Genomic DNA, 24,624 nt, shown 5'->3' on the forward strand with positions numbered 1-24,624 from the left:
CGTGTTCAATTCTGGTCACCGCATCTGAAAAAAGATATAGTTGCGATGGAGAAGATACAGAGAAAAACAACGAAAATGATAAAGGGGATGGAACAGCTCCCCTATGAGAAAAGGCTGAAGAGATTAGGGCTGTTCAGCTTGGAGAAGAGACGGCTGAGGCGGGGGGAGGGGGGGGGATATGATAGAGGTCTTTAAGATCATGAGAGGTCTTGAACGAGTAGATGTGAATCAGTTATTTACTCTTTCGAATAATAGAAGGACTAGGGGGCATTCCATGAAGTTAGCAAGTAGCACACTTAAGACTAATTGGAGAAAATTATTTTTCACTCAACGCACAATGAAGCTCTGGAATTTGTTGCCAGAGGATGTGGTTAGTGCAGTTAGTGTAGCTGGGTTCAAAAAAGGTTTGGATAAGTTCTTGGAAGAGAAGTCCATTAACGGCTATTAATCAAGTTTACTTAGGAATTAGCCACTGCTATTAATTGCATCAGTAGCATGAGATCTTCTTAGTGTTTGGGTAATTGCCAGGTTCTTGTGGCCTGGTTTGGCCTCTTGTTGGAAAAAGGATGCTGGGCTTGATGGACCCTTGGTCTGACCCAGCATGGCAATTTCTTATGTTCTTATTGTCACTGCAACTGAGGAGGAAGGTTTGTTTGTCAAGGCATTTTCCCCTTTGTGGAAGATGCTGAAGGCTGCACCTTTTGTCTGCATTGCAATGATTTATTTAATTTTAGACTGGTTGTAGTGAACCAGCATTTGTGCCAGGTAGGCAGCTAGCAAAAGATGTCCCAACACCAGGAATAGAATCAGACATTAACAGACCAGGACAGGAAGCAGATAACTGCAGATATCAAACTACAGACCAGAAATGGAAGCAGACAAATTCTTAAAGCAAGGAGTGTGAGCATAATAATTCCTCCTCCTTTGCCTATTGGTTTTCAAGTTCACACCATGGCATTTCTATATATTCATTTTCTGTTTGGTTGCATACCACTGGCCTGCCCAAACCTTAGAAACACATATTGCTTTAACTATAAATTGGGCCAATTCCTTTAAATTAACTAACTGTTGGATTTGCATGCAGTCAGGACAAAAAGCTGTAGGTCATTTTGTACCACTTTTTGTTTCAATGAATAAGACTATCTTCTCTATTACTACAGCTACCCAGTGCCGATTTTTCCCACTATAGCTTCCTGACTCTCCTGCAAACTTATGTGCTCAATAGGGATGTGAATCGTGTGCCCTATCGTCTTAATGATTGAAATCGTCTAGCAGGAGAAGAAAATCGTGTTTGGCACGATTTTTTAGTTAAAAAATAGTTTTTTCCGATTAGTGCGCACTAACAGAAAATGATACAATTTGACACTTTTCAGGTCAGTTAAGGTCAGTTTAGGAATGAATATGTATTCCTATTGGCTGCCCTCTTATTTATTCATGTTACCAAGGTTCCCACTGACAATATATGGGGGATGGGAAATGGAAACAGTTGGTAGCTTGACAAAAAAAGTAATGTGATCAGTCAATGTGACTAGAACTTGTGCCCTAACCCTGATACCAGAGGTGTTGTGATCTTCCTGCACACAGTGCCTTAACCCTGACACCAGGGGTGTTGTGATCTTCCTGTACACAGTGCCCTATCCCTATTAATACCAGGAGTGTTGTGATCTTCCTGCACACAGTGCCCTAACCCTGATACCAGGGGTGTTGTGATCTTCCTGCACACAGTGCCCTATCCCTATTAATACCAGGAGTGTTGTGATCTTCCTGCACACAGTGCCCTATCCCTGACACCAGGAGTGTTGTGATCTTCCTGCACACAGTGCCCTAACCCTGATACCAGGGGTGTTGTGATCTTCCTGCACACAGTGCCCTAACCCTGACACCAGGGGTGTTGTGATCTTCCTGCACACAGTGCCCTATCCCTATTAATACCAGGAGTGTTGTAATCTTCCTGCACACAGTGCCCTATCCCTACTAATACCAGGAATGTTGTGATCTTCCTGCACACAGTGCCCTAACCCTGATACCAGGGGTGTTGTGATCTTCCTGCACACAGTGCCCTAACCCTGACACCAGGGGTGTTGTGATCTTCCTGCACACAGTGCCCTATCCCTATTAATACCAGGAGTGTTGTGATCTTCCTGCACACAGTGCCCTAACCCTGATACCAGGGGTGTTGTGATCTTCCTGCACACAGTGCCCTAACCCTGACACCAGGGGTGTTGTGATCTTCCTGCACACAGTGCCCTATCCCTATTAATACCAGGATTGTTGTGATCTTCCTGCACACAGTGCCCTAACCCTGATACCAGGGGTGTTGTGATCTTCCTGCATGCAGTGCCCTAACCCTGATACCAGGGGTGTTGTGATCTTCCTGCATGCAGTGCCCTATCCCACCTGCATTACTAGTGAGAGGCTGGCTTCACAGACAGGGGGGAGCTGCCTGACCCTCACTCCTGACTTCCCCCATGTCCCAGCCAGTGAATGGTGTGTGGGTGAGGAGGGGGGGGGGGGAGGATTGTGAAGTCTGAGACAGCTCCCTCCCTGCATTACTAGTGAGAGGCTGGCTTCACAGACAGGGGGGAGCTTCCTGACCCTCACTCCTCCCCTCCCCCATGTCCCAGCCAGTGAATGGTGTGTGGGTGAGGGGGGGGGGGAGGATGGTGAGGCTGAAACAGCTCCTTCCCTGCATTACTAGTGAGAGGCTGGCTTCAAAGACAGGGGGGAGCTTCCTGACCCTCACTCCTCCCTTCCCCCATGTCCCAGCCCGTGAATGGTGTGTGGGTGAGGGGGGGGGGGGGGAGGATGGTGAAGGCTGAGACAGCTCCCTCCCTGCATTACTAGTGAGAGGCTGGCTTCACAGACAGGGGGGAGCTGCCTGACCCTCACTCCTCCGGGGTGTTGTGATCTTCCTGCACACAGTGCCCTATCCCTGATACCAGGGGTGTTGTGATCTTCCTGCATGCAGTGCATTATCTCTATTAATACCAGGAGATAGTCCAAGAATTTAGAGATTGGACAGGAAAGGGGATCAAGGGACTGAGAAGTGCACCATGATGTATACCTTTTCCATTTGTAGGAATAAGATTTTCTTGTGGAAGGCTTTCGTGAAGCGATCAGGACACGAGAAACTGAATCCGAAAGGTTAAATGGCTGAAGGACTAATCTTTCAACATCCATGCCGTCAGGGACAAGGCTTGGAGGTTGGGATGGAGGAGGCATCCGTCGTTTTGAGAGATCAGATGCGGGTCCTTTCCCAGAGGAATGTGCCTGCGGATGGAGAGATCCTGGAGTATGGGAAACCACACTTGGCGTGGCCAGTGCAGTGCTATCAGGATCATAGTTCCCTTGTCCTGACGCAGCTTCACGAGAGTCTTCGACAGAAGAGGAAGTGGAGGGAATGCATAGAGCAGACCGGTTGTCCACGAGAGGGAGAACGCATCTCTGGGCTGAGAGCGCTTGCTCCGAATGAGAGAGCAGTAATTGTCTACTTTGTGGTTCTGAGGGGACGCAAAGAGGTCTATGTGGGGATAACCCCATTTGTGAAACAGAGAGGTCGCTACCAAGGGATTGAGGGACCACTCGTGTGGTTGGAAGACACAGCTCAGCTGGTCTGCCAATACATTGTCTGCTCCAGGCAAGTAGGTGGCCCTGAGGTACATGGAGCGGGAGAGGGCTTCTGCTCAAATCTGCGTAGCTTCCTGACACAGAAGGAAGGGGGGATATGATAGAGGTGTTTAAAATCATGAGAGGTCTAGAACGGGTAGATGTGAATCGGTTATTTACTCTTTCGGATAGTAGAAAGAATAGGGGGCACTCCATGAAGTTAGCATGGGGCACATTTAAAACTAATCGGAGAAAGTTCTTTTTTACTCAACGCACAATTAAACTCTGGAATTTGTTGCCAGAGAATGTGGTTCGTGCAGTTAGTATAGCTGTGTTTAAAAAAGGATTGGATAAGTTCTTGGAGGAGAAGTCCATTACCTGCTATTAAGTTCACTTAGAGAATAGCCACTGCCATTAGCAATGGTTACATGGAATAGACTTAGTTTTTGGGTACTTGCCAGGTTCTTATGGCCTGGATTGGCCACTGTTGGAAACAGGATGCTGGGCTTGATGGACCCTTGGTCTGACCCAGTATGGCATTTTCTTATGTTCTTATGTTCTTATGTCTCCCTGCTTGTTTATGTACCACATGGCCACCTGGTTGTCCGTCTGAATTAAGATTGCGTGGTTCGATAGGCAATCCTGAAAAGTCCTGAGAGCATAGTGAATTGCTCGCAGCTCCAGGAAATTTATCTGGTGTTTGGCTTCCTCTAGTGACCAGAATCCTTGAGTTTGTAGATTGTTTACATGGACTCCCCAACAGATGTTGGAAGCATCGGTGGTGAGGATTACCTGGGGATCTGGTGGGAGAAAGGCAAGCCCTGTAGGAGGTTGGATTGATTTGTCCACCAGGCAAGAAACAGTTGGAGTGCATCTGTGATGCGAACAATGGAGGACAGAGGCTGAACAGCTTGTGTCCATTGTAATCTCAGAGTCCATTGCGTGACCCTCATGGCTAAACGGGCCATGGGAGTCAGATAAACTGAGGAGGCCATGTGTCCCAGTAAAACGAGGAATTGGCGAGCTGTTGCTGTGTGTTGAGACTGCAGCTGGCGAGCTAGGGACACAAGGGTTTGAACCCATTGATGAGGAAGGAAGGCTTTTGCCTGTAAGGTGTCCAAGTCTGCCCCAATGAAGGATAAGGTCTGAGATGGGATTAAGTAGGATTTCTCGTAATTGACAAGAAACCCTAGAGAAAGCAAAGTTTGAATTGTTAGGGTCAGGGAAGACCGAGCAATCTGCTGGGTTGGGGCCCTGATTAACCAATCGTCCAGATAGGGGTAGATGTGGACACCTGCCTTCCTCAGAAAAGCTGCAACTACCACGAGGCATTTGGTGAAAACTTGTGGTGCGGATGCCAGGCCGAAAGGTAGCACTCGATATTGGTAGTGATTTCGGCCTACTAGAAAACGCAGGTATTTGCGATGAGATTGCGTGATCTCAATGTGGGTATATGCGTCTTTCAGGTCTAGAGAGCATAGCCAATCCCCTCTTTGCAGCAGGGGGAGAAGCGAGCCCAGGGTTACCATCTTGAACTTCTCCTTGTGAAGGTACTTGTTGAGGGCCCGTAGGTCCAGGATCGGACGAAGTCCCCCTGACTTTTTTGGGATCAGGAAGTACCTGGAGTAGAACCCTAGTCCTCGTTGTAAGGGAGGAACGGGTTCTATAGCGTTGGACTGTAGGAGAAGAGAAACTTCCTGCTCTAAAAGAAGAGAGTGATCGGTGAGTCTCCACGCCTGCAGGGGTGGGGAGTCGGAAGGGAGAGTCAGGAAGTTGAGATGGTAACCCTGTGCAATTTATTTATTTATTTATTTATTTATTTATTTAAGTTTTTTATATACCAACATTCAAGACGGTGGTCCCATCATGCTGGTTCACAAGAAACAGGGGTGAAATTATAATAAACTTTACCATTTAAACAATAGTGCAGAAAAGCAGTTACATATAACAAGGAAAACAATAACTTGGAATGAGAGAGGAAATGAAGATCAGATAGTTATATACAAGTATAAATAACATTGTGAAAGGTGGCTATTAACGCTAATGCTAGCGGAGCTTGTTGCATGAAGGGAGTTAGATGGAGTTGGAGTTAGGGAAGGCCTGTGTGAACAGCCACGTTTTGAGTCTTTTCTTGAATGTTGAAATGTTGGGTTCCATTCTAAGATCGGGGGGAATGGAGTTCCATAATGTTGGACTGGCTGTGGAGAATGCCCGATCTCTAAGCGTGATGTGTCTGGTAGTCTTGGCTGGAGGTACTTGAAGTGATCCTTTGTAAGCATCTCTTGTCGGTCTTGTGGAATGGTGTAATCGGAGAGGAATATGGAGATCGATTGGGGCTAATTGATGGATGTTTTTGAAAATGGTGAGAATGGCCTTGTAGATTATTCTGAAGTGGATGGGCAGCCAATGGAGGTCCATCAAGATGGGTGTTATGTGTTCTCTTCTCCTGGTGTTGGTGAGTATACGGGCGGAGGCATTTTGTACCATTTGTAATGGTTTGGTATGTGATGAAGGGAGACCAAGCATGATGGTGTTACAATAGTCCAGCTTTGCGAAAATGATTGATTGTAGGATCGTTCTGAAGTCATGTGTGTGGAAGAGAGGTCGTATTCTTTTCAGCACTTGGAGCTTATAAAAGCAGTCTCTGGTGGTTTTGTTGATGTTGGCTTTCAGGTTTAGGTGATTGTCAATTTGAACTCCAAGATCTCTCACTTGTGTAGTGCTTGGTACGATAGGATGAGTGTATGTGATGGAACTGTTTTCAGGAGTGATGAGTAGAAGTTCCGTTTTTGATGAATTTATTATCAGGTTGAGACTTGTAAGCAGTTGTTTGATATTTTGGAGCCAGGATTCCAGGTACAACAGTGTTTTTGCGAGCGATTCTTCGATGGGGATCAGTACCTGAATATTGTCGGCGTATAGAAAATGTTTGAGATTGAGGTCAGTGAGAAGTTTACATAAGGGTAACAGATAAATGTTAAACAAGGTAGGAGACAGGGATGAACCCTGAGGGACTCCTACTGCTGCGGGGTGTAGAGAGGATTCTTTATTATGAATTTTGACCTTATAACCTCTATTGCTGAGGAAGGTTCTGAACCATGATAGGGCAGTGCCTGAGATACCTATGGCTGATAATTGGTTGATGAGAAGGGAGTGATTGACCGTATCAAATGCAGACGAGAGGTCAAGTAGTATCAGAAGGAAGGCTTGTCCTTTGTCTAAGCCTAGGATGATGTAGTCAGTCATAGAGATGAGGAGGGCTTCCGTGCTTAAGGTTTTACGGAATCCGTATTGTGATGGAAATAGAAGGTTGTTGTCTTCAATGTGGTTTGAGAGTCGTGAATTTACCAATTTTTCCATTATCTTGGCTATGAATGGGAGGTTAGCTATTGGTCTGAAATTTTTAGGATCGTTTGGGTCGAGATTTGGTTTTTTGAGAAGGGGTTTGAGTGAGGCAAGTTTGAGGTTGTCCGGGTATAGTCCTTGTGTGAGGGAGCAATTTATGATGTCTGCCAGGGTTTTGGAGATAGATTCTGGAATTGCTAGTAGTAGTTTGGCTGGGATGTGATCCGAAGGATGAGAGGATGGTTTCATTTTCCTTAGGATTCCTTGGATCTCAGCGGATGAAGTTGTGTCGAGTTCTTCTAAACGAGTGTAGTTGATTGAGGGTTGAGGAGTGGTTAGTGGAACAGTGGGGTTCGTGGGGAGCTGCGATAGGAGAGTATTGATTTTATTGTTGAAGAAAAGAGCTAGTTCTTCTGCTTTTGATTGAGCTTGGTCATGTGAGATCTCAGGTTGTTTAACTTGTGTGAGGTTGGCTACATAGCTGAAGAGGGCTTTGGCATCGAAAACAAGGTCGTGTATCTTTGAGGCGTAGTAGTCCCTCTTGGATCTTAGGGTGCTTGATTTGTATTGATGCAGAGATGCTTTGTAGATTGAAAGGGTGTTGGTTCCTGGGTTTTTGCGCCATTTAGCCTCGTTTTGTCTTAGTTGGAGTTTGAGCTTTCTTAATTCTGCTGAGAACCATGGCTGTCTTTTGTAGGAATTCTGGTGTGGTTTTTTTGTAATAAGAGGGCATATTTTGTTGGCTATAGTTTCGGTGATTGTGTTCCATGATCGAAGTGCAATTATCGCTATCACCCACTGATCTGTGGTGATATGATGCCACCTTTCTAGAAAGTGGCACAGCCAACCTCCTACTGGTATGGCTGGAAGAGGGGTTTGGCAAGTGCTCTCTAAGTGAGAGTCAAAAACCCGCCGCAGGGCCAGGTTGTGGAGCTGCTGCAGGCTTTTGTTTACGAGACTGGCGAGGTTGAGTTTTATGGTAAGACCTCGCATGCTTAGCCTTGGCTAGTGGGGGATAATACTTCCGTGGCCGGAAGAAAGACTTTTTGGAGTCCTTCCTAAACGGCTGTTTAGAAGGCAAGTCAGGAGGAATGGATGAGAGCTGTTTAAGTGTCTCCTGATGATCCTTTAGTTCAGCAACAATTTGCTGAATCTGCTCACCAAACAAATTATCCCCTAGACAGGGCAAGTCAGAGAGCCTGTCCTGAACTTCTGGACGAAGGTCAGATGACTTGAGCGAAGCCCAGCCATCAAGAGATGGCCATAGCAGACAGTCTAGTGGAAGCATCAAAGATGTCATAAGCCGTTCTTATTTCATGCTTCCCAGCTTCAAATCCTTTATTTAGGAGGGATTGAAGCTGTGGTTGGAACTGTTCTGGTAAGGCATCTGAGTACTCCTGCATCTGTTTTAGGATGACCCTATTATATTGAGTCATATACAGCTGATAAGAAGCTATTCTAGAGATCAGCATGGCTCCTTGGTATACCTTTCTACCCATACTATCTAGGAATTTATTTTCCTTAGTAGGAGGTATGGAAGAATGTGGCTTTAGTCGTTTAGCTTTCTTTTGAGCTGATTCTACCACAACAGAATGATGGTCCAATTGTGGTTTTTGAAAGCCAGGTGCTGACTGTACGAGATAGGTAGTCAGCTTTTTTGTTATCGGAGCAATAGATCCAGGAGATTCCCAATTCTTTTTGAGAAGGTCTAGAAAAACCTGATGAATTGGAATAGAGGTGATGACCTTAGGGGCATCCAGGAATTGGAGTAATTCCATCATCTGGTGCCTGTCATCTTGTTCAGATTGAAGTTGGAAAGGGACCAACTCTGACATTTCCTTCACAAAATTTATGAAAGAGAGGTCCTCAGGGGGAGAATGCTTTCTACTCCCCGCAGGAGAGGGTGGTGAAGGCAAATCATCGGTGTCAGTAGAGGTATCATCACCCCAGGTGTCATAAGGATCAGGATGCTGACCTGTAGGACCATGAGGGGGCTGAATACCTGAAGGCCCTGGTTGAGGCTCCGAGAAATTGGAAGGAATCACCGGGGGCATCGAGAATGTCCTCGATGGAATCGGTGCCGGTGCCGGCATCGAAGGAACCGGTGTCGGCATCGGAATCCTCGGTGGAGTTGATGTGCGTATCGCCCCCGAGGAATGTATCGGTGGCGAGGGACGACATGGCACCGATGGAACTACCCCGGATGGAAGAATTCGATACGGTGTTTCTCCACTTGAGGAAAAAACTGTCGGTGACCCAGGTATTGCCGGTGGAAGGGCCGTCATAAGCGCTTCCATCCGGGCGAACAGCGGTGCCAGTGCTGCTGAAATCGGGTCGGTGACCGGTTCCACTCTCGGTGCCGGAGTCGGTGCCGGAGGAGTCTGTAACCGTAGCATCGCCTTGTCGATGGCCTCCTGGACCAGCCGGTCCAGTTCTGCCCGGAGACCTGGGGTAACGAGACCCGGCTCGACGGGAGAGGGAGGCTGAGGCTTAGCCGGAGGGACCACCATCACCGGTGGAATCGCGGCTCGCAAACCCTGGAGGGGTGAGGGTTGCCTTGGTGTCTGCGAGACAGGAGTGGACGGTGCCACTTCTGGTCGAGACTTTTTCGACGGAGGCTCGGACAGCACGGAGGTCGATGACTTCGATTCCTCGACGGTCCGAGACTTATGACGTCGATGGCGATGTTTCTCTTTCCGATCCCCTCGATCATCAGGGGAAGGGACAAGAGTCGATGGCCGTGAAGCTATCGATGGCGGACGGTCACCGGAGGGCTGTCGATGATGATGAGACTTCGACGGTGCCGGTTCCGATGACGTCGATGCAATCGATGGCGTTGGAGTGCGAGCATGGAAAAGGAGTCCCATCTTCTCCATTCTGGCTTTGCGACCTTTTGGTGTCATTAGGGCACATTTGGTGCAAGTCAGGACATCATGCTCGCTTCCTAAACACAAAACACAGACTCTATGTGGGTCTGTGATTGACATAGTTCGGGTACAGTCCGGGCACCGACAGAACTCCGACGCCATGGCCATAGGCCAAAAATTTAGCCGCGGGACTGTTGACTGCCAACATGCCTCAAGGGCCAAACTCGACGGTAGTCGACTCAACGACGGTAAAAACTTACCGAAGTTCCGTGGATGAAAAATTTGAAGAAGGGAGACCCCTGAGGGGCAAATTTTTCTTCAGGAAATTAATTGAAGAATTCCTGTCAGGAACGTGGTTAAGAGCTCTTTGACCGCGTGGCTACTGCTGCACGGAAAAAAGAAGACTGAAGGGAGACCCCTGCTGGCTGCAGGGTTAGTGCCATGCTGGGCATGCCCAGTAGGGGCCAGTCAAAGTTCCTGAAACTTTGACAGAAGTTTTCCGTGGTTGGGCTCCATCCTCGATGTCACCCATTTGTGAGGACAACCATCCTGCTTGTCCTGTGAGAATAAATGAATTATTTTCTTCTGTCTTTACTGAGGAAGATGTTTGGGAGATAGTCATGCCAGAAATTATATTTAAAGGTGATGATTCAGAGGAACAGAAACAAATCTCAGTGGAAGATATAATAGGGCAAATTGACAACTAAAGAGAAGTAAATAGAAACATAGAAATAGAAAACAGAAATAGAAAAATAGAAACAGTCTCACATACTTATCTGTTTCTCTTGACTCTTAGTAACCTTTTTTATTCTATTTCCCTTCCACCCCCGCCATTAGGGGCGGATTTTCAAAGGCCCGCGCGCGTAAATCCTTCTGGATTTACGCGTGCAGGGCCCTCGCGCGCCAGAGCGGCCTATTTTGCATAGGCCGCCGGCACGCGTAAAGCCCCGGGATGCGCGTAAGTCCCGGGGCTTTCGAAAAGGGGAGGGAGGGGGCATGTCTGGGGGCGTTCCCGAAACGACGCGGCGTTTCGGGGGCGTGCTGCGGCGTTTCGGGGGCAGACTCGGGGGGTGTGGCGCTGGCCCGGGGGCGTGGTCGAGGCCTCCGGACCAGCCCCTGGGACCGGAGGATGGAGCGGGGCTGCCGGCGACACGCGCAAAGGTAAGGGGGGGGGGTTTAGATAGGGCCGGGGGGGGGGGGGGGGGTTAGGGAGGGGAAGGGAGGGGAAGGTGGGGGGAGGGCAAAGAAAAGTTCCCTCCGAGGCCGCTCCAAAATTGGAGCGGCCTCGGAGGGAACAGGCAGGCCGCGCTGGGCTCGGCGCGCGCAGCTTGCACAAATGTGCACCCCCTTGCGCGCGCCGACCCCGGATTTTATAAGATACACGCGGCTACGCGCGTATCTTATAAAATCCAGCATACTTTTGTTCGCGCCTGGTGCGCGAACAAAAGTACGCGCTCGCGTAGTTTTTAAAAATCTGACCCTTTATGTAGAGAGCAGTATTAGAACTGCATCTAAGTGAAATAGCTTAATTGATTAGGGGTATTAACCACCGCAATAAGCAAGATACACCCATGCTTCTCTGTTTATCCAGACTATGTAATTCAGTCCTTGTTGGTTGTTGCCTGAATATAGATCCACATTTCTTCTATGCATTGAAAGTGAAGTAACAGACTTGCTCCTCTGCCGTTGAAGCAGAGAGCTATGCTGGATATGTGTGAAATGTCAAACTTTCTCCCCTGCCGTTGAAGCAGAGAGCTATGCTGGCTTTACATTGAAAGTAAAGTATCAGGGATAAGCAGCATAGAATTTTTTTACTTTTTGAGTTCGTGCCAGGTACTTGTGACCTGGATTGGCCATTGTTGGAAACAGGGTACTGGACTTAATGGATATACCCAAAGAAAAGTTACTTCCACTCCACAAATTCAATATCAGGTATCTCTGTATGGCTGAATATATTTAAATTCAATGGAGAAAAAGACCTCATGGCCAGGCATGCCTTGTTCACATGAATGCATCAACCTGCTGTATGGCAAGACAATCATAAATCAAAAAACTTTCCAAAACTTCCCAATTATTTATTTCATCAATATAATTATTTTTTCTATTTTTTGTCAACTTTTTTATTTTTAATGATTAATTTTTAATTTTCAAATGAATTACCGTATTTTCTGGCTTATAAGACGACTTTTTAACCCCTGAAAATCTTCTCAGAAGTCGGGGGTCGTCTTATACGCCGGGTATCGTCTTATAGGGCAGCGCTTCTCACCGGTGTGTCGCGTGCTCCCGGTCTCTCCCGCTGCTCTTCCTTCCCTGCTGCCATTGCCGTTGGGCTATCAGCACGTTCAAGCCCAGCGGGAATGGCAGCGGTGCAAAAAAAAAAAAACTGTGGCATCCGCGGCTGGCCTTTTCTTCTTCCCGCCCCCTCTGACCCGGAACAGGAAGTGATACGCGGTGCGTGGGAAGGAGAAAGGCCGTGCCGCATGAAAAAATAGCAGCGGCGACAGCAGCATCGGCCCCTGAGCAATCGAAGCAGCTGATAATAGGGAAAGGAGACAGCAGCGTGAGCCTCCCGCGGCCGATGGGATTCTTCTTTCTTGGCCTGCGGGGGCTGGAGGAGGAGGCTGCAGCAGCTACCATTTGTGCTGGGTGGGGGGCGGGGGAGGGGAGAGGAAGTCAGTGAGAGAGAGAGAGAAGCAGCCAGCCAGCCTGTGTGTAAGTGAGAGAATGCATTTGATTGAGAGCATGTGTGTGATTGAGAGAAACTGGTCAGAGAGCTCATGTGTGTGTATATGTAGAGACAATGAAAGTGTCTGCTCAGAGAGATGACTGATGTGTATGTGAGTGTAAGAGAGAGAAAAAGCATGGAAGTGAGAAATCTGGGTATGTGAGAAAGCATGGGAGTAAGAAGCCTGATTATGTGAGAGAGAGCATGGGAGTGGGAGGGCTGTGTGTGTGTGTGTGCATGCATGAGAGAGAGACTGGTTGATAAGGTGACGGTGTGTGAAAGACTTGTGTGTGTGAATGTGAGAGAAAGAATGTGATTCAGGGAATGAGAAGCCTGTGCACGTGGAGAGCGAGCATGGAAATGAGAGAGAGACTGGTGTGTGTGTGTGTGTGCGAGACAGAGAAAGTGATTATGAGAGTGGGAAGCCTGTGTGTGTGTATGGCATGAGAGAAACTGTTCAGGAAGGTGTCTGGTGTGTGTGTCAAAGACTGTTTGGGAAATGATTGGTGTGTGAGAGACAGAAACTGGTCATGGGGACATGACTGGTATGGTGTGTGTGTGAGAGACATGGGCCCTAAGGAAGAGGAAGAGAAATAGGAGAGCTGCTGGAGGGGGTAAGTAAAGGTGGCTTTTTAAGTTTATTTTTCTTGATTGACTGCCATTTTAATTATTTAATATTATGTGATGTGTCTGCTTTTTTGAAATATTTTATTGGTGTTTGGAGAATGTTTAATAGTTTTTATGAGTTTTTAATTGTTGGATATTATTCTGTTCATAGCTGTTTTGAAACATTTATTCTGCTTATTAGTATAGTTTTACAATTATTTCTGTGTGGGGATCTCTAGCTGCTTGCTAGTTCTGTTTTCCTAATAAGAAGTGTATTGGTTTTTAGGGCCTGATATACGGTATTTGTAGTGTTGCCCTTTCATAGATAGGGTTGTATCCCTATGGGAGACCCACCTAGTAACTCGAGGTGAGGTTTAAGTATTAGTGTAGGGGGTTAGGTGCCACTTTCACATTCAACTTGAGACATACGAACAGAACAGTGGCCTCTTGTGAAGATTTGATGACCTTTGGAGAGAGGAAACTCACCCAAAGATGAGATTGGTGTAATGTTCTCTCCACCTAGCTTGATTTACCCAGGTAGAGAGTCCATCAAGCTAGGTTGAGAGAACATTGCAGAAATCTCATCTTGGAGTGAGTTTCCTCACTCCGTAGGTCCTCAAATCTTCACAAGAGACCACTGTTCTGTTCGTACGTCTCTCATTGAATGTGAAAGTGGCCCCAACCCCCTACACTAATACTTAAACCTCACCTTGATTTACTAGGTGGGCCTCTCTCTCTCCCCCCCCCTCTCCCTCCCTGCATCATACTGAAACAGGCCTGTCAGGAGACATCGTGAACGCGATAAACCTTTACAATGTGATATTGGACGATGAGGCCCATAGATTGCATACATTTTTCCTGATGGTTTGGTATTTTTTAGGGGGTAAGCCAAAGAATTAGAGTGGCAGAACCTGAAGAATAATGAGTGGGAAGAGGGAGAAGAAAGAAGACACTATTGCTGAAGTAGAGAGTGTGGGGCAAAAAGAGCAGACTATCCTGGCTCAAGCTGTTCGCAGAAGGGCATGCAGACAGCAGATATTTCACCTGAGGATAAAACTGCTGGGATTACTAGAAACTGACATGGTCTAAAAAATATAGACTGAGCTTCAGGGCAATTTTTTCTATTAAGAAATCTGAGAATATATTGATCCTTTAACTTAGGGACGGATTTTAAGAATTTCGCGCAGGCGTAGATTTGTGCACGCAACCCGGCACGCACAAATCTACGCCCGATTTTATAACATGCGTGCAAGGGGGTATACCTTGTGCACGCCGAGCTCTAGGGGAGCCCCGATGGCTTTCCCCGTTTCCTCTGAGGCCGCTCCAAAATCAGAGCGGCTTCGGAAAGAACTTTCCTTCCGTCCCCCCCACCGTCCCCTCCCCTCCCTTCCCCTAACCCACCCCCCAGCCCTACCTAAACACCCCCTCACCTTTGTTAAAGAAGTTGCATCTGCCTCCGGGAAGGTGTAGGTTGCGCGCACTGGCCAAGTGCCGGCGAGCAATTCCCCAACCTAGAGGCCCTACAGAGACCTCTTGCCATGCCCCCACCCCGGACCGCCCATGCCCCACCCCTTTTTTCAAGCCCCGGGACATGTGCACGCTGCTGGGCCTATGCAAAATAGGCCCGGTGCGCGTAACCCCCCTTTGCGTGTAAATCCAGCAGGATTTATGCGCACAGGGCTTTTAAAATCTGGTCCTTAGTGTTGACATACCCTTCCAGGCTTGGTCAAGCTTTTCTGTGCCTTGTATTTTCTCACTGCTGGCTCATTGTTGAATACAGTGGCTGTAGTGGATGAACAGACCACAATCACAAAGACTGTCCAACAATTACCCCCACTTCTAAACCAAGAAACCCCCAATGCTAAGTGCACAGTTTACCTAACCCCACCTGGTACTGACAAAATGGCCCAGGAAAAAGCTGCCTTTTATTTCCCTACAAAGGAAGACTGTCCAGGAAACTTGAACAGCAGTTTGCCACCAATGACAGAAAAGGTCATTTTTCAATCAATTGGGACATTGCACCACTTTCCAACTTTACACTATTATTTATGCCATTTTTACTGTGATGTTCTACATTTTAGATTTAAGCCCAGTTATCACACTTTTTTGACTTACTGTGGATATTTTACTTCGGGTCTAAAAAACATGCTAAAATTAAACTCAGATTTTAGCACGTTTTATTACATCTTCCCTCTACATGTGTATATTTGGAAATTAAATATATGCATGTTCTCCCCGATACATAATCTGCCGCCCTAAATGCCCATTCTTTGGTTCATCTAAAGGTAGCTGCTTAGTTTCAAGGAGCTTATGCGCTGGTTGAGGAGACAATGTTCACAACCCCCGATTAAGCAAACTTCCTAGCCAGCTGCTCCATAGTTCTGAAAACTGCCTTCCTTATGTCCATCATTTTCTGTAGAAATAATTTTAGTATTGCTTTGGTCAGGCCTTAATATACCTTTAATTCTGCGGATATACAGATGTTTCCAGTGGTTAAATGTAGAAACTGAAACGCTACTTTATTAGCTATACAACATACTCTTAAAGGTAAAGTTAAATATTTCATTTTCCCTTACGCTTTTTGTCATCTACATTTTCGACACTTGTGACCTGAACTGTGCATCGCGTCTACAGACGGAAATCTTCAGACTGTAATAAAATGGCTGAAAAAAGTATGGATATTGATGAAAATCTAGAAAACAGTAATTGGGAACTGTGAAGAGTCGAATTATTCTCTGTATTGCCACCACAGCCCGTCTTAATCTACTTGGCTCAGTGCCTTTCGTAGAATAGTAAGTTCCGTATCTTTCTGCCCCGATGAAACATGCTTTGGTCCCTTCTTTCCAGGGAGAATCGTTTCTTGCCGCTGCCCCGCCCCGCCCCGCCGGTGGAACTCTGGCAGCGCGAGCATTCCAACCGCCGAAGTAAGACCGAGTCACGCCCAACGGAAACGCTCTCCGCCTCGGCGCAGGCCCGGCGCTGTTCATGTCTGTCTAGTTAGACAGCGAGTTATCAAAACCCAAACTAATTAGTTAATAAAAGACCCTAGTGTAATAATCGTTCTCCATTCTGGGTCCAGGAATGAATAAACAACGTCTGCTGCTGCTTACTGGCCGGACCCTGGTGATGCTGATGACTCTGATTCCCAGCACAGGTGAGGTTTGGTTTTTTTTTTTTTTTTTTTTTTTGCCGCACCGTGCATAGCTGCATAACTGACCGGTTACTGGGCAAAGCTACTGCAATGTGCAATGAAAATCCCATGCATTCTTCAGTTTAGTTTTAATTATTGGGGTTATGGGGAACTTTTGATTAAAAAATCTGCTTTTTAACTTACTATTAATAAACGTACATTTATTTCTGGGGTGGCTGAATAAAAGCTGCCAAAGGAAAAAGCGAGTGACCTAGGGTGTGGATGTGGTTAAGTGGGGATTTCAACTTGGATCTATGAACTCTTCTGACTTGTATTACAAAACGCTTAATCAGCAGTCATAGAAATATGTGTGCAGGTAGGTATACAAACATATCATTCAAATTATCTTTCCATTGAGATATTTTAATAGTTTGCTCTACCTAATATTGACTAGTTGGGTAAAAGCAACAGAGCAATTTGGGTATTCAGTAAAACAAGTAGAGGGATATCATCAGCAACAGAGACAAGAATATGTGTTTGGATGGTCTGTTGTTAGCAGAACCCTGTTCCTGTACTTTCTGGCTTGACCTCTCCCCTACCGGGTACTAAACTCTGTTGCCCCATCCTGTGACAGTATTATTAGAGATGTGTATCGTACCTGCAATCGTTTCCGGTTTCATAGAACCGCGGAAATTTCGTTTCCTGCCGTTCTGTTTTTTTCTGGGGGGGATTGTAAATAATTAGATCTGAAGGGTTGGGGTGTGTTTGGGGTTTTTTATTTTCTGTGTGCCCTTTCTCCCCGCCCCCAAACGATATGAAAACCACACGAAATTTCAGGGAGTTTTCCTATCATTTTCAGGGACCCCCGATACATGACGAATTAGGAAATATCGTGGACCAGATGGTATACACCCCAGAGTTCTGAAGGAACTAAAAAATGAGATTTCATAGTAAAAATTTGTAACCTATCATTAAAATCATCCATTGTACCTGAAGACTGGAGGATAGCTAATGTAACCCCAATATTTAAAAAGGGCTCCAGGGGAGATCCGGGAAACTACAGACCGGTTAGCCTGACTTCAGTGCCAAGAAAAATAGTGGAAAGTGTTCTAAACATCAAAATCACAGAACATATAGAAAGGCATGGTTTAATGGAACAAAGTCAGCATGGATTTACCCAGGGCAAGTCTTGCCTCACAAATCTGCTTCACTTCTTTGAAGGTGGATAAAGGTGAACCAGTAGATGTTGTATACTTGGATTTTCAGAAGGCGTTTGACAAAGTTCCTCATGAGAGGCTTCTAGGAAAAGTAAAAAGTCATGGGATAGGTGGTGATGTCCTTTCGTGGATTGCAAACTGGCTAAAAGACAGGAAACAGAGAGTAGGATTAAATGGACAATTTTCTCAGTGGAAGGGAGTGGGCAGTGGAGTGCCTCAGGGATCTGTATTGGGACCCTTAATTTTCAATATATTTATAAATGATCTGGAAAGAAATACGAGTGAGATAATCAAATTTGCAGATGATACAAAATTGTTCAGAGTAGTTAAATCACAACAGATTGTGATAAATTGCAGGAAGACCTTGTAAGACTGGAAAATTGGGCATCAAAATGGCAGATGAAATTTAATGTCCATTAATCCTACTCTCTGTTTCCTGTCTTTTAGCCAGTTTGCAGTCCATGAAAGGACATCACCACCTATCCCATGACTTTTTACTTTTCCTAGAAGCCTCTCATGAGGAACTTTGTCAAACGCCTTCTGAAAATCCAAGTATACTATATCTACCGGTTCACCTTTATCCACATGTTTATTAACTCCTTCAAAAAAGTGAAGCAGATTTGTGAGGCAAGACTTGCCCTGGGTAAAGCCATGCTGACTTTGTTCCATTAAACCATGTCTTTCTATATGTTCTGTGATTTTGATGTTTAGAACACTTTCCACTATTTTTCCTAGCACTGAAGTCAAGCTAACCGGTCTGTAGTTTCCCGGATCGCCCCTGGAGCCCTTTTTAAATATTGGGGTTACATTTGCTATCCTCCAGTCTTCAGGTACAATGGATGATTTTAATGATAAGATACAAATTTTTACTAATAGGTCTGAAATTTCATTTTTTAGTTCCTTCAGAACTCTGGGGTGTATACCATCCGGTCCAGGTGATTTACTACTCTTCAGTTTGTCAATCAGGCCTACCACATCTTCTAGGTTCACCGTGATTTGATTCAGTCCATCTGAATCATTACCCATGAAAACCTTCTCCATTACGGGTACCTCCCCAACATCCTCTTCAGTAAACACCGAAGCAAAGAAATCATTTAATCTTTCCACGATGGCCTTATCTTCTCTAAGTGCCCCTTTAACCCCTCGATCATCTAACGGTCCAACTGACTCCCTCACAGGCTTTCTGCTTCGGATATATTTTAAATAGTTTTTACAGTGAGTTTTTGCCTCTACAGCCAACTTCTTTTCAAATTCTCTCTTAGCTGTCTTATCAATTTCTTACATTTAACTTGCCAACGTTTATCCTATTTTCTTCTGTTGGATCTTTCTTCCAATTTTTGAATGAAGATCTTTTGGCTAAAATAGCTTCTTTCACCTCCCCTTTTAACCATGCCGGTAATTGTTTTGCCTTCTTTCCACCTTTCTTAATGTGTGGAATACATCTGGATTGTGATTCTGAAATGGTATTTTTTAACAATGACCACGCCTCTTGGACATTTTTTACTTTTGTAGCTGCTCCTTTCAGTTTTTTTCTAACAATTTTTCCATTACCTGCTATTAATTAAGTTGACTTAGAAAATAGCTACTGCTATCTAGCAACGGTAACATGGAATAGACTTAGTTTTTGGGTACTTGCCAGGTTCTTATGGCCTGCATTGGCTACTGTTGGAAACAGGATGCTGGGCTTGATGGACCCTTGGTCTGACCCAGTATGGCATGTTCTTATGTTCTTATGATATTTTAATTCATAAAAAAAAAAAAGCAACGATGCACATCCCTATTGCTGGTTTAGTGGGGTGAAGTGTCACTCCAAGTGGCCCCCAGAGTGATGTCAGACGCCAGCAGGATATATATATACCCAGGCCCTGCACCAGGAAACTGCCTTGCAACGAGGTTCACTTCTGTGTGAGTATCTAGTTGCTGTTCCGTTCCTGTTCCAGCCTTGATCCTGGTTCAGTTCCTGCTCCAGCCTCGATCCAGCTTCCGTTCCTGCTCCAGCCTTGATCCAGCTTCCGTTCCTGATCCAGCCTCCCTTTGTAGAAGTTTCCTGCCCCCACCTCCCCCTGGAGGTGAAAAGTTGTTTTGATGATGGGCAACCACCAAAGTGTTGAAACAAAGAGGTTTGCTCCTTTGAGTAGATACTTTATGACTGTTTCGGTTCAGTTTTTGGGGCCCTTTGTTATTGAATGTCTATTTTCTTCCATTTGGTGTGATAGTATTTGGGGGGGCCTGGGGCGAGAAACATTTTTTAAATTCATTTTTATGTATTTCTTGCTTTTTTTTCTTGTTTAAAATTTGATTTTGTTTCATTTCATTATGTGCATAAAATGCTGCATTTGTGTATGCACATAAAATCAATTGTAAATTGTAAAATCAATTGTAAAGCCTGTTGCTAATTTATGTTTTCATGTAAACCGATGGGATGTCCCCAACAACCGTCAGTATATAACATGTTTAAATAAATAAATGTCTTGTGTAAATATGATTTTATGCACATATGAATTTACACACAATATATGCATATAAATTAATGAAACAAAAACAATTAAATGCACATCCTGAGTTTAGTGATTTAGTTGGTTCTTAGCCTCTCTATGAAAGGGAGCTGGAGTGAGCCGGGGAGGAATTGTGGGCTTTGTAGGTGATTTTGTTATGACTGGGGTAGTGGACCCTTGGGCCGGCCGTGTGGAGTGATGGTGGAACGTGAAGGAGACTCCGCAGAGATGGAATGGCCAGGAGGCGGCACATAGCCGGGAGACCAAACTGGAACTTCGCCCTGGAAGCCCGAGGTCCCCCCCCCCGGGAGGAGCCTGTGAGGACCCGGACTGCTGGGACATAGGAGAGGTCTCCTGGAACGAAGGATCAGCAGCATGAAGGACGGTCCAAGTTCAGGGCTGGCGGCAGACAAGGGAAACCAATAGACGAACCAGAGGCAGGAACCAGGAAGACAGTCCGAGGGCAAGGCAAGGCTGGAGCAGGAGCGGAAGCCGGATCAAGGCTGGATCAGGAGCGGAGGCTGGATCAGGAGCAGAGGCTGGATCAGGAACGGAAACTGGATCAAGGCTGGAGCAGGAACTGAAGCAGGATCAAGGCTGGAACAGGAACGGAACAGCAATTAGATACTCACACAAGAGTGAACCTCGTTGCAAGGCAGTTTCCTGGTGCAGGGCCTGGGTATATATATCCTGCTGGCATCTGACGTCACTCTGGGGGCCGGCCGAGCTTTCCTGCGCTGCAGCTTTAAAAGCTGCCTCTTCGCATATACGGTGGGCGGAGCCATGTCTGGGAACTCGACGGTGTCTCCCTCGTGGTGACGCCGCAGCGTTGAGAGGCCCGTGCTGACCTAGACTCGCCTCGGGGGGGACCAGCAGACCATCGGGGCTGGTGGAGCAGGTAAGGACCCGGTCGTAGGAGCCACAACCGGGATCGCAACAGATTTGTTGTAATGTGTTTTATTGAATTTTACTGATTTTAATTTTTATAAATTGTAAACCACTTTAGGTTCTCTAATAGAATGAAATTTATTTTATTTATTTATTTATTTATTTAACAACTTTTAATATACCGACGTTCGTATGGCACATCACGCCGGTTTACAAGTAACTCAATTAAAGGAGGAAATTACAATAAACAGGGGGGCAGGGGATGGGAGCAGGCCAGAAAAAAGGAGGGGGGTAAGGGAGACAGAAGAGAGGGAAAGATAGGTAGCGTGAGAGAGAGAGTAAAGAACAACCGTCAAAATAAGAAATAGGAGGAACTTATTTACAGAAGGAGCTATATACAGTAGTTACAATTAGGATAAGATTAATTACATTGGACACAATGCGCAATTTTGTAAATTTGCAGAACGAGGGCGGGCAAAGGAAGGGCGATGAGGAAGTGCCTTAAGAGGGGGGGAAAGGGCGGGCAGGGTGAGAGGGATTGAGGCTGAGGGACTGTATGGGAGGATCTAGGTAGGTGTGTCTAGGTTTGATTGGTTTCCGGATAGGCCTTTCTGAAAAGCCACGTTTTTATGCCTTTTTTGAAGGTGGCCAGGCAGGGTTCAAGGCGGAGAAAGGTGGGGAGGGTGTTCCAGAGTGAAGGGCCTGCTATGGTAAAGGCCCTTTCTCTCGTGGAGGTGAGATGAGCAATTTTGAGGGAGGGAGTATGAAGGATACCTGCGTGGGAGGATCTGGTAGGACGATTGGTTATAGGGAAGTGCGGCGAGTCCTTGAGCCAGGGGTTGGATTTGTAGAGGAGGTTGTGTAGTATAGTGAGGGTTTTATACTGTATACGGAAAGAGATGGGTAACCAGTGGAGGTCCTTAAGTATGGGGGTGATGTGGTCTCTTTTTCGGGTGTTCGTTAAGATTCTTGCCATAGCGTTTTGCAGGATTTGTAGGGGTTTGATGGTTGACTCTGGAAGGCCAATGAGGAGGGAATTGCAGTAATCCACTTTGGAGAGGAGAGTGGTCTGCAAGACTAGACGGAAATCTTGTGTGTGGAGCAGTGGTTTTAGCTTTTTCATGATGTGGAGTTTGTAAAAGCCTCCCTTAAGAAGGGATTTAATGTGAGCTTTGAAATCGAGGTGCTGGTCAAGTTCGATACCGAGGTCTCTGACAGTAGGTGATGAGACGTGGGGAGAGGATGGGATATTGGGGAGTGATAGTTCAGGTTGATTAGATATTATGAGTATCTCAGTTTTAGAAGCATTAAGGGCAAGGTGGAGGTCGGATAGGAGTGATATGCTTTTAGATATGATATGATATGATATGCTTTTAGAGTAATATGATATGATATGCTTTTAGAGTGATATGCTTTTAGATAGATATGCTTTTAGATTTGCAGTATGCATCTCAGAATATTTGAGGCTTTTCTCTATATTATATATCTAGACACATCATTCCTGCTTATATTTCTTTTGGGCTTTGCTTTCCTTTATTTATTTATTTATTTGTTTATTTATTTATTTAATTATTTAGAGTTTTTCTATACCGACATTCTTGAACAAAGCATCTACTTTTTTTTTTTAATTTTATTTTTTATTGCATTTTGAATTTTATACAAACCATTGTGATTGAAAAAATAGATGGTTTACATTAAGATTATTTCAATCCTAGGAAATAGGAACAAATACAGTAATTATAAATCTTTAAACCATTCTAATAATAATAAGAAATAAGTGGAGGGTAGATACAGAAAATCTTAGGAGCAAATAATTATCAGACTAACAAGGAAAAAGAAAATAAGGCAGCCGAGTGAGCGAGCCTAATACATGCCATCTGTATGACTAAGGGGGTCATTTTCCAAAGATATCGCCCGCGAAAAGGGACTTTTCACATGAAAAGGCCCTTTTCACGTGCAATATCTAAGTCGGGGCGGAGTCCGCACCGGAAGGGGAGGAGTCGGGGCGGCCTTGGGGCGCACTTCGCGACGACTTTGCTGATGACGAAAAGGTAGGACACCTTATCGCTGCCAGCAGCACGCCCAATAGCACCAACTTTCACGGTGGCGCTATTGCGTGTGAAAGCCAGCAGCGATCGCACCGCGAAGGTGCAATCACTGCCGGCTTTCGCAGGCCCACCCCCTGCTTCGCTCCCCTGCCTTCCATTACTGCTGGATTTTCTAAGATCTGAGACCATAGAAAATCCAGGCCTAAGTCACATTTGGGTGTGAGTCTAAAAAGAAACGAAGTTGTGACGGCTCAAAAAAAACATATATTGAGTCTAAATATTTAAATACACATTTACATGGGTAACGGAGAATACATTTTGAACAAACTGTCAGGGCTTCCATTCTCATTTCTATAAATTTTTTCCTTCTCTCCTGTGTTATCCGAGTAATATCAGGAAATAGCCACACTTTTTGGCCATAATATTTTTCAGATCTATTACGAAAGAATAATCTCAATATGTTATTTTTTTCCATAATGAAAGCAAAAGTCACAAATAGCACTCCTCTTGATGAAATAACATCTTCATGTGACAACTCCAGTAGCTCGGTAACATTTAGCTGTAATTGTGGATCCAAATTCTCTTGGTCATTTTCCCTTTTTTTTTGTGGCAAATAGTAGGCCTTGTTAGTATTTTCAAGATTACATTTAAATACTTTTAAACAGTTCAATCGCTGAAATTTGGGTGATGAAAACTCTTATATTATTTGGGTGATTAAAAACTCTTATATTAGAGCTACGCAGTGTATTCTCTATATTCTTTATCTTTTTATTTAGCACTGTCTCATGCTGTATAACGTGTGGCTGATAACCTTCCAACGTTTAAATTTCTTTTCCAGTTCTTGCAATTTCTCATCTTGAACATCAATCCTTTTCTCATTCTCAGTTTGTCATCAGACACGTTTTAGATAGGTTAATAACTGCTACTTCAATGGCAGCCAGTGCTTCACAAATTGAGTACTTAGTTATTACCGCAGTTTTAACAAGAAAAGAAGTTAGTTCTTGTACAGACTCACCACTTCGCGCGGCTTCAGTAACAGTGTCCCATTCAATTTTCAGTGTCGGGATTACAGGGTTGATATCTATCAATCTCGGAGGTAAATATGTTCCCAGCTGAGATATTCCTCCCGGTTCATCCTCTTTCCGGCCTCCAGGCACCATGAGGCTCTCCGGGGAACTCGCAGGCACAATCTCCCATCTCTCTCCCTCTCGCTGGGGTGGGGACGGAGTCTCTGGCGTGCCGGGACTCAGCGAGATCTCCTCTGCCAATGACTGAGACGTTCGCTCAACGTCCCTGTCCAACTTGGCACTCGCTCCCGGCTCTTTCAGCGTCTATGCAAAAAAGGTTGGTATTGTGGCTTGCCTTGCATCAGAAGATTCGGAAATTGCCTGGCTCTCTCGGAGCCAGGCCTTACGCTTAGTATGAGGCATTTATTTCAAATCTTAGCAAGAGAATACTTATTCTAGGAAATCATTCAGCGGAGCAACCTTCTCCCAGTTCTCAAATGGCCACCATCTTGACTCCACCATAGCATCTACTTCTGATTCTATTTATTGTACATTATTATTTATTTTTTGTTCCCATTGTATTTGTCTTTTTTTCTTAGGTTGTGATATGACTTCAAAGTTAGCATCGTATGAAGTTACGATTCCAAAGAAATTAGAAGCAAAAGATGGCAGAGAAATGAAGGTATTTTG

General features: G+C 45.3%; 1 protein-coding gene across 2 annotated transcripts in view; it reads left to right on the forward strand.

The window, feature by feature from the left end:
• The first annotated feature begins 16,096 nt into the window (after positions 1 to 16,096).
• The window catches only part of LOC115092774 (disintegrin and metalloproteinase domain-containing protein 20-like), a 180,446-nt gene continuing 171,918 nt past the window's right edge, over positions 16,097 to 24,624 (forward strand). For both annotated transcript variants that reach the window (XM_029604078.1, XM_029604076.1), the window contains exons 1-2: positions 16,097 to 16,303; positions 24,534 to 24,616. In XM_029604078.1, coding sequence (XP_029459938.1) covers positions 16,231 to 16,303; positions 24,534 to 24,616 — 156 coding nt within the window. In that variant the 5' untranslated portion in view covers positions 16,097 to 16,230. The remainder of the gene's footprint in view (positions 16,304 to 24,533; positions 24,617 to 24,624) is intronic.

This window comes from Rhinatrema bivittatum, chromosome 5 (genome assembly GCF_901001135.1).
Source record: "Rhinatrema bivittatum chromosome 5, aRhiBiv1.1, whole genome shotgun sequence".
Lineage (NCBI taxonomy): Eukaryota > Metazoa > Chordata > Amphibia > Gymnophiona > Rhinatrematidae > Rhinatrema > Rhinatrema bivittatum.